The sequence below is a fragment of the Phalaenopsis equestris genome, unplaced genomic scaffold, assembly GCF_001263595.1.
Source record: "Phalaenopsis equestris unplaced genomic scaffold, ASM126359v1 Scaffold001257, whole genome shotgun sequence".
Lineage (NCBI taxonomy): Eukaryota > Viridiplantae > Streptophyta > Magnoliopsida > Asparagales > Orchidaceae > Phalaenopsis > Phalaenopsis equestris.
This window is the reverse complement of record NW_018165696.1, coordinates 58,320-68,690: the sequence shown is the minus strand read 5'-3', so window position 1 is coordinate 68,690 and position 10,371 is coordinate 58,320. Positions and strand designations below refer to the sequence as shown.

At 32.6% G+C, this 10,371-nt stretch overlaps 1 protein-coding gene across 1 annotated transcript; it reads left to right on the top strand.

Moving 5' to 3' along the window:
* Window positions 1-3,660: 3,660 nt before the first annotated feature.
* Window positions 3,661-9,908, top strand: LOC110033692 (2-methylene-furan-3-one reductase-like). Its single transcript, XM_020737744.1, has 4 exons — window positions 3,661-4,140; window positions 8,673-8,996; window positions 9,135-9,294; window positions 9,396-9,908. Exons 1-4 carry the CDS (start codon window positions 3,739-3,741, stop codon window positions 9,659-9,661), a joined length of 1,152 nt encoding a protein of 383 aa, XP_020593403.1. The 5' UTR covers window positions 3,661-3,738; the 3' UTR covers window positions 9,662-9,908.
* Window positions 9,909-10,371: the final 463 nt, after the last annotated feature.

Below are 10,371 nucleotides of genomic sequence, written 5' to 3'. Positions count from 1 at the left end.
ATCATTTTGAAGTGCAAATTTAAGATTCCTAGTATTTCAAAAATATAATTTTTTCCTACTATAAATAGTAAAAAAGTCTTTAATGATTTTGAACTTCATTATCCTCCTCCTAAATTTAAAAAAAAATCACATTTCCTTACGTGATAATGTGTATTAATATAAATATGATTTTTCATAATGTCTCAAATCATTTTGAAGTGCAAATTTAAGATTCCTAGTATTTCAAAAATATAATTTTTTCCTACTATAAATAGTAAAAAACATATGTCTATTCTCTTGTACTAAATATCTTAACTCTAGAACCATCCCTTATCACAAAAAAAAATTCATTTAAGTTTACTATAACATTCATAGAATCAATAATATAGTTCTCTAAAAAATATAGTTCTTTGAAGATAACACCACATGCCTTAGTTTATTTTAAAATAATTTTTAAATATAGCCTATTGAGGACAAATAAAGCTTAGTTTTTAAAAGTTTTTCTCCCTCCCCCAAACTTAAGTTTTTAAACAGTTTTAAACATTTTAGTACAAAACAAATATGAAGAAAAATTTTTTTTTATAGAATTATTATCTATCACAGGGTTCTAAGCATAAAAATCGTACAGGTGCAAGAAGTAAAAGCAGGTCATTAGCAGTAGTAAATCTCAAATCAACATGTATAGAATGAAAATTTCAAAATAAAAGAACCACTCTAAGAAGCATGCAATACTATACATGATATGGAGCAAAAAGTAAACAACAATGCAGTAACAACTAAAAAGCCAGAATCCACATCAGTAGTAAACATAAATATCACAATGTCCAACACAATAAAACAACTAAAAGTCAACAACAACTAGAGAAAATAAACAAATCTAGACTCATAATAACTCCTCCTCATCATCATCATCCTCATCATATTCTTCATCCACAGCCTTTCGGTGTTCGAACATAGTAGAATAAGGATAAAAAGAAAACTCCACACTCTGATCTCCTCTCAAAAAGCTCACCAGGGAAGTATTGGAACTAGCCTCATAATCACTTTTCCTTTTTCAAATATTGTTCCAAATGTTCCCATTGATCTTCATTCTCTCATAGTTGACTTCGCACAAAATAAATATCATCCTGATGCTCCTGATAGTGATCACGAAGTTCTTCCCAAATAGCAGGAGGTGAAACAATAACACTAGAGGTAGAAGGTCTAGAAGTAGGGTTAGAAGGTGTACAAGTAGAGGTAGAAGGAATATCTGAAGATCAACCTCTAGAACCAAGTGTAGCATGCTTTCCACATAAATCCACATTAGCCTTACTGATAAGCTTCAATGGTTGTAATATCTCCTCCCAAGGTTCAAAACTAACTCCAGATTGTTTACATATAGTAAATATGAGAGAAGGGTGACTCAAACCTGTGGTAGAACCTCCCGTAGAAGAACTGATAATATTCTTGTACATGAGAGAGCCAATATCTACAGGTTTCATCTTTTGAATGCAAAAGTTTAAAGTGGCTCCCTCCCTGGTTACTTCACTCAAATGGTTTATAGGAAGAAGTTGAGCAAAAATGAAATAGTGTCAGGCCTTAGATGGGGCATTAAGCATGGAAGAAGAAAAATTTACCGGAAGAAGAAAAATTTTACCTTGTGGTCGTTCTTTAGTTTCCAAGCTCCACGCTCATCAGTCAGAAATGCAATAATCTCTTCCAGCTGCTCCTCGGTAGGCTCAAAGGACGAGTACTAACAATCAAGCACTTAAAGGCAACTAGTATAAAAGCATTGATCCGAACATGATTGAAGTCTACTCTTCTCTCCCTAACGAATAAAAAATCGTCTTATTACTCTAGGAGATTTGCATAGAATTCTGACTGCTAGACGGTAAATTAGCAGAAGCTCTCCCAGTTCCATGCTACAATCAAATTCTCCACAAAACCTCAAGCCTAGAGAAGCATCTTTCTGTGATCATTTTTTTCGACACATGCAGATTGTTGTATTGATCCTGGGCTTTAAGACTGACAAATCGCTTGTGATCAAATACCTTCTTCCCCTTTCCTCTCTCAGTCTTATGAGCCATATCAAATCTAATAAGAATCCATATAATTTCCAAATGTAAGTTCTAAAGACTCCTACAAGCAAATATATTGCAAAATAAATATTTTCCATTGATTTCCTTCTCTTCATTCCAAGGTTTTCCAAAAATTTCAAAATTTCCAGATGTACATGAAATCCATGGCTAAAGATGAAAATCACATGGTGAAAGTATAAAACTTATCCGGAGAAGAAGAAATCTGAAGTTTTTAGGCTTTTAATCGATAATAATCGCAAGTTAGGAGAAGCCCTAGGGAAGTGCTGGTGTGCGTTCAAAGGAAAAAGAAGGGGTTTAAAGGCAAAATGGTGTTGAACCGGTTCAATTCGCGATTTAATAAGCTAAATCAATGGTTCAGCTTGTTTGGCGCCTAGGAGCCAGATTTGGCGCTTAAGCGCCTTGATCTCAAGTAACTGGTGCTTAGGCACCTAGTTTTGGCGCCTAGGCGCCAGTGCTTGTTGTTTTTGATTTTTGATTTTTTTTAACTTTTTATATTTGAGCACCTCACACCAAAGGTTTCTGGAACCTAATTTTTTTAATTCAAAAACATTTTGATTAGTTTATTATCTTTTGAACTTCTTCCAACTTTCATTTGTACAAGTACCTGATTCTTGAATACGAATCAATCCAACAATTCAAGCACACTAACATCATATATCTAACTCACAAACTTAACATAAACACACTAACATAAACATCAGTTCGATACAAACCAACAAACATCAATCCTACATTTGTTCGAGGCCATTGTCAAGTGCATAACCATTGGATAAAGTCAAGGCTTTTGTCAAGTGCATATTGCTCAACATTTATCTTCTTCGGGCATTTAGTATTTTGTCTAGTTCACAACTAGGATCCAATCAAAAGATTGCAGCATGTGAGTGGGCATGTTTTATCGGATCGACTTATGCAGTTCGACCTTGAGAATAAAATTGATATGAAAAGTGCAATAATTTTATGAACCCTTAACATAAGCTTGTAAATTGTTAGCTAAAAGATTGATTAGCTAGTAATTGCATTAATTTTGTATTCTAAAAGCACTTGCCCTCATGGAGGATGAAATAATATGAAATAAACTCAAGTTTTTTTTTCTCTTGTAGTATTTCTTGCTCTCAAAATGCTCAAATAAGATTTAGAATCCCATCACTCTTTTTTTTCAATTATGCTCAATTCTAATATGTTGTATGATGTTGATGTTGCTCCACGAGTAACTTCATATTTAAGAACTCAAGTAACTTCAACTCCGAGAAGTCAAGTTTTAATATGGGATCCAATCTCACTTATTTAAAATAATAGAATATTTTAAATTTAAAATAATTCTGTTAGTACATTTATATTTAGAATATAATTGTGATTTATTATAAAAAAAAATAAAATTATCATTTTCATGAGTCAATTAAAACCATGAACATACAAACCAGTAAAAAGATTGATTTCCTAAACATATTTTATGTAAATCAAAATAACCTTAAAAGAAAGCCCATGAGAAAAAAAAACTGAAATAAAATGAATACTAATCTCCTAGATTTACCGGTGGTGACCATATCACAACTACAAAAAAAACTACTTACATTTACATTCAAGCCTACAGGCCGGTGACGAAGCCGTGGAAATCTACTCCATCTACATTCACATTCAAAGTTACAGCTCCGTGTTGAAGGCGGGTGGAAGCCATTGGAAGATGGACGCTCTTTTATCCACCACTCCTCTTAAAATCTTGTCTCCTTCCTCCTCTTCCTTCAATCCAAAACCAGCTCTTAGTCTCTTATCTTCAGTGAGCTCTGCAGCCTTGTGCAAGAATCGAATTCGTCGTCGGATTTCTTCTTTAAGGATATTTTCGTCCTCGGAATCTGCGCCATCTACGACACAAACCATTACTTCGGCCTCAGACATCCCTTTGAAGATGAAGGCATGGGTCTATGAAGAGTACGGGGATGTCAATGTCCTGAGGCTAGATGAAGGGCTTTCCGTGCCGGAGATCAAAGAGGACCAAGTGCTTGTGAAGGTTCTGGCTGCGGGAATCAACCCTGTGGATTTTAAGAGGAGGCAAGGGAAGTTTAAGGCCACTGATTCTCCATTACCTGTGAGTTCATGATTTTTCTGCTCTTCTGTATTTTCCATTCATTTATTTTTTGGTTCAAATTTAGTTCATGTTTTCAGAACTTGATACAGGATTTTGGTCTGAGGATAAACAGATTAAACAAACCTTTTTGTTTTTTATTTCTTCAGAGGGTTTGCCGTTTTAACTTCATAAAAAATAAGGTTTAAACACTATCTGAGACTTGAGTGCGTCATGTGATCCTTATTTTTCCTCTAAATTTATTTTTAGCTAATAGGCTTGACTGGACCCATTTATTTCCCCTTTTGAATCTTGATTCAATCGATGATTGGTGGGGATAATGGTTTTGGGATGATTTTTAAGAAATTTGGAGGGTAATGATGAGAGACGCATGATTTATGCGCAATTTAAAACATTAAAACTGATGTGATATTTATAACTCCATTCACCTCAATAGAAGAACAAAATCCCCTACGGTCTCTAATGAATTCAAATTTGTCTGAGAGGCACACCCAAGCGATTAGAATGTTTGAATCAAGAGAAAAGGGAGAGGGAGAGGGAGAGGGAGAGGAGTGCACAACGATTTGCCCCTTGTTTGAATCAAGAGAAAAGGGAGAGGGAGAGGAGTGCACAACGATTTGCCCCTTCGAGCAAAATGCTTGTGACCCTTTTTATATAGTCAAATATTTTTGGTACATGGGGAGTTGGAAGAGGCAAAAGTCCTGTTACATGAAAAAACCTCTCTATTTACAGGAAAGAAATGCAATGAAGGAAAATTTAATTGACTGATGAAAATGATAATTTTATTTTAGCTACGCGGCCCGTTACTCAAACATGATAATTATAAGTTTTGCTTTACATATAATAAAATAATTCAAAGGCAAATAATATTTAGCTACGCGGCCCATTAATCAAACATACCTTATTTAGCCAATTCATAAGCATTAAATTGATCACTATAGCCGTTACATTACGACTATTGCTCTTTAAATTTATGTTTCATATCAATCTTTGATGATTTAGTAGCAATAATTTGTTGAAACGATTGAGTAGTTTTCACTGGTTTTAATTTGACACATTCAATTATTTAGGTGTGGACAACTTATATTTCTCAATGAAATTTTTTGAACTATTCAACCAAATTGAATTATATGACCAAATTTTTCATCTACTATTCGAATATAGTTTTGAACGTCATGATAGTCATGTTATAGCTATTTAGAACAATAGCCAACTTGATTTCATTTAAATTTCATCTTTAATTAAATCTTTTTTTAACCATTTAATGCTTATATTTAGTTTGATGGTGCTACTATAAGCTTGAATTAGGAATTCAAATGAATCAATCGTTCAACAAGCTACTCATGTTCTAATTGGATAAGAGATCATTTATGATAGTTTGATTAATGAATCTAATAAGCTTAAGAACTATAAGTTTGAACAGTTTGTTGCTTGAGCTCAATAAGAAGCTTGATTAAGACTCTGTATATTACTTCACACATTTAACACTTGATTAATTAACTTATGTGTGATGGAGTTAAAAGAGATGTAAGAGTATAACTAAAAATAAAACTTATTTTTTATAAAAATATAATTAAAACCTAATTTAAAATCAAACTACATATTTTATCAAAAAAATTATAAATTGATTAAATTTTATTGACTATATAGTCAAATATACAGTACATATATGTAAAATTGCATGATAGTTTTATGGTAATTAATTTGATCATTACATAGTATTAATATATATAAAGCATGCTAAAATTTCTGCCAGAGAAATTCTACCTGAAGATGCTTCTAGAATTTTTAAATAAAATGATTTGAACCTTAACATCCAAAGTTGTGGTCATACCATCAAGTATTTTATCCAACATTATAATAGAGGCTAGGGTAGTGATGTTTAATTGGAAAGAAAGCTGCTAGAGTTAGTAATGTTTAAATGGAAAGAAAGAGGCAAGTTACTTGAAAATTGTGAAGTGACTGGGGACATTTCAAATAAGTGGGATTTATTTAAACCTTCTTGTAGAGTGAAAAAAATATTAACTTGGGGCCTAGTTATAGGGTAGATTTGAATTGAATGACGCTAGTTTTTTGCCTTAACTCGGATTAAAGCTCAACTCCATCAAGTGCCGGTAAGATGCTTGTTTATGTATTTAAATGAGTTGGATCATAATATGTATCGAGCTCAAACAATCAAATGAACCAAGCTTGGACGCTGCCACAAAAGATATTTTTTATCTCAAGCTGAGCTAAACTAGCACAAGCTCGAACAACACCTTGCTCGACTTAGCTTTATTTGTTTGCAACCTAGCTCTAATAGCAATTTGATGTTGGATGAATCAAGGTTGAGATTTTCTAAATCAACTATGCGATGTATAATATAAATTAATGCAATGCAATTTGAGGATTCACATATTACAAGCCACCAATTAAGTCAACAATGTGATTTATGTAAATATAAACTCAAATGATTATGAATTTATCATTATAACCCGAAGCAATCAGAAAGAATTAAAAACTAAATATTAGCTTATTCACACATATGGAAATTTAGTTGTACCACATTTTAAAAAATCAAAAACACTGACAAGCCAATATTAAGTTGTGTACATTATTAAGAAAAGGAATGAAAATATCAAAATAAAATAAATCATGCCTCACACAGTACAAGAAAATTACTTGCTATCTACTTTGCCACATTTTCACCACATTTGATAAATCAAACATTCAATTTGCACATACAAGTTTGAAAACTGGATAGATAAATTTTTTTCAATCAATGTTGTTAAATAAGATGTCCCAAATTCCCTATTTATAGACATCATATTTCTCATAAATTCAGTTCAATTCAAATATAATAAATGAATTCCAACTCAATCTAAGTTCGAGAAACCATCCATAAAATTCCCTATTGGCAATCAAGAGTTGAGAGATTATTTGGGATGATTTTTTTGTTTTTTCTAATGTTTTGACATGATAGCATATTTAGCATTTTAAAACATCTTATTTTTGTATATTTTTTTATAGTGGTGTTGGTCACTAGTGGGGCAACAATGGTGATGATTGCTAGTTGTGTAGTGTCAGCAGTCGACGATGGTTGTTGCTGGTAGAGATGGTGGTGGAAGGTGATTGATAGTGGCTGAGAGAGATGGTGGCAGCTCAGATGATGCATTGGTCAGCGATAATTTTTCCTAGTAGAGAAGGTGACTGACTGTGACCGGCAGAGATGGTGGCGGCCCATATGATAGCGATGACAATTAGTGTTAGTTGTCTTTAAACATATTTGAAATATTAAAGTTTTAAGTATTTTAAAAATAATTTGATTATTTTTTTGGATTTAAAAAAAGAAAATATACTAAATAAACATATCTTTAAAAAAATAAAAAGCATAAGTTATATCAAATAGGACTCGGTAATCGTACACCTAATGGAAAGCCCTCACTCGTCATAGAAGATGAGCGACATTAGAAATCTATCACAGTCGGGCATCAATATGCATATATGATCTTGCAAAAGCAAAAGAATATGTGCATTCTTTATGAAAAAATATGGAAAATACATGTATTAAAAAGAATATGTGCTTCATTCTTTATGAAAAAATATGGAAAATACATGTATTTTGAATCCCCAAAACTACATTAAATGTTTTTTTGGTATTTACTCTCATATTTAAACTGATAAACTTTATCTCTCGTCTTAATATTTTGAAAATATTTTTGAATAAAATTTTGTTATGCCTTTTTTTTCTTATTTTTTGTTTAGATTCAACTTACCCTCATAATTTTTAATCACATATTAAGTTATTTAATGGCTAGTACTGCGAGCTTAACCATCTTTTACTTTAAAATTAGACTATTTAATTTTAATTTGATAAAATTTTACTTTTATTTCAGTTATTATTTAAATCTTCTATACTTATTAGTTTTTTTTTAAGTACTGTAAGTAGATGCGACTTTATTATAATTTAAATTTGTGCATCAACATCTATCAGCACTGTATTCTTTTTTATAGAATTTTCATCCCCTGGAGCTATAAAATGAGATTTGAAGATCTGAAATTGCCCAAAACTGTAAAATGTTATTTTGAAATTTGAAATCTCTTCAGCATTAACTGTCTTCTGGACTGATTTCTGTAATTTAATGTGAATAGAACCTTTTTTCATTCCATTCTTATAAAAAGATGATACAAGTTTGTATATTTAGCACCGTTAGCAAAAGAAGTTCCTAAGTTGTGAAAATCAGGCCGGACATCGAACCTCGAGATAGAGAAGTTCACGGTTCTAAATTGGATAATATTTGAACTGACCAATTCATTAAAAATTGGAACAATTTGCCGTTTCTATGTCGACCAAACCGGTCAAATGACCGGTTCACGATTGGAACGGTCGAACCAGCCAGTACAATCTGATTTTTAAATTAATGAAAAGTACAATTAATCATTGCAAGAGAATCTTTCTTCAAAATCTGATAGTAGCATTAATATTGTATCCTAGAATCCAAAAAAAATCTCTCCCATGGAACTAATATACTTTCTTTTTCCTTTTGTTATTATAGACTGTTCCAGGTTATGATGTAGCCGGTGTAGTCATCAAGGTGGGGAGCCAAGTGAAGAACCTTAAGGAAGGAGACGAAGTATATGGGGATATCAATGAGAAAGCTTTAGATAATCCGAAGCAGTTTGGATCACTTGCTGAGTACACTGCCGTTGAAGAGAAATTGCTGGCCATAAAACCAAATAATCTGAACTTCGCTTCGGCAGGAGGGCTACCTCTAGCAATTGAGACAGCAAATGAAGGATTGGAGAAAGCTGGATTCTCTGCTGGTAAATCCATTCTTGTGTTGGGTGGTGCAGGTGGGGTTGGGTCCTTGGTGATTCAGGTAATTTTCTATAAAACTTTATGCTGAAATTGAAATATAAACATTTATCATCTCAATCTCTTTTCATAGTTCTTTCATGGCTTTATATAGTAATAGGTTTGTGAAAGGTGCTATTTTGAAATCTATTTTTTTCTGTAGTTGGCAAAACATGTTTATGGTGCAGCAAGAGTTGCTGCCACTTCTAGTACGGGTAAGTTAGAACTACTGAAGAGTTTGGGGGCTGATTTAGCGATTGACTACACCAAGGAAAACTTTGAAGAACTGCCAGAAAAATTTGATGTGGTATATGATTCTGTTGGTGAGATCCTTTGTATAATATCCTTCACATATAAATAAAAACATTTTGATTAATAATTTTCATATTTTTGTTTTAATCATTTGATAGAAATTTGTATGCAGGGCAAGGCGAGAAGGCAGCCAAAGCAGTGAAAGAAGGCGGAATTGTGGTGGTGCTCACTGGGCCTGTTTTACCTCCAGGTTTCAGATTTGTGGTCACTTCCAATGGAGCTGCATTAGCGAAGCTAAATCCGGTTTTGGAGAGTGGGAAGGTTAAGCCAGTTAATGATCCAAAAGGTCCGTTCCCGTTCTCAAAGGTTATTGATGCATTTTCATATCTTGAAACTGGGAGGGCTACAGGCAAAGTTGTTATATATCCGATTCCATGATGGGTAATTTTTTACTTTATTTTTAAGAGGTTTTCTAATGTTAAGTTGTTTTATGAAAGAAAATGGGTTTAGATTGTATTTGCAGTTTAATTTTTAAAATTATGAAGTACAAATGAGTTGCTGTATGAGAAAGAAAGGGATGCATTTTAATATTTATCTAGCCAAATTAGCCAAGGAATTCCCATGGAGCAGTTATTTTGATTGGAGATGTGCACACCTAACTCAAAAATCTTTATGCATTTACATATTGAACACTATGTTTATGACGCTGGTGTCATAAAGTTGTGGAATATTTCATTTTAAAAAAGTAGTTGTTGTATTTTTATGTGATGTTAAAGATTTTAATGGTATGCATGACAATATGAACATTCAAGTTTTAGATCCCAATCCCTCTTTGCCTAACCATTTTTCATGGCAATTTCACCCATTTATTCACTAAACCCCAAAATACTTATTGAATTTTAAAAATGTTCAAAAAAAAAATTTTTTCTCATTCTATGTCTATTATGAGTACTAGAAATATTTTTTATGCTTTTCTATTATTATATTATTCTTTTTATATTTTTATATTTTAATATGACATGCTCTTTTTCTTATTCATTAATTTTTATGATTAGTGGATCACTCCGAACACAGTGTAAGCTTTGAGATGTTAAGGGTCCATTTGGGGCAGCTTATAAGTGCGGGCGACGTTTTGAAAACACCGCCGC

Coding starts and splice junctions, on each gene's coding strand:
- LOC110033692 (XM_020737744.1), top strand. CDS start 3,739: ATGGACGCTCTTTTATCCACCACTCCTCTTAAAATCTTGTCTCCTTCC. Junction 4,141..8,672: donor CCACTGATTCTCCATTACCT/GTGAGTTCATGA, acceptor TTGTTATTATAG/ACTGTTCCAGGTTATGATGT. Junction 9,295..9,395: donor TGTGGTATATGATTCTGTTG/GTGAGATCCTTT, acceptor ATTTGTATGCAG/GGCAAGGCGAGAAGGCAGCC.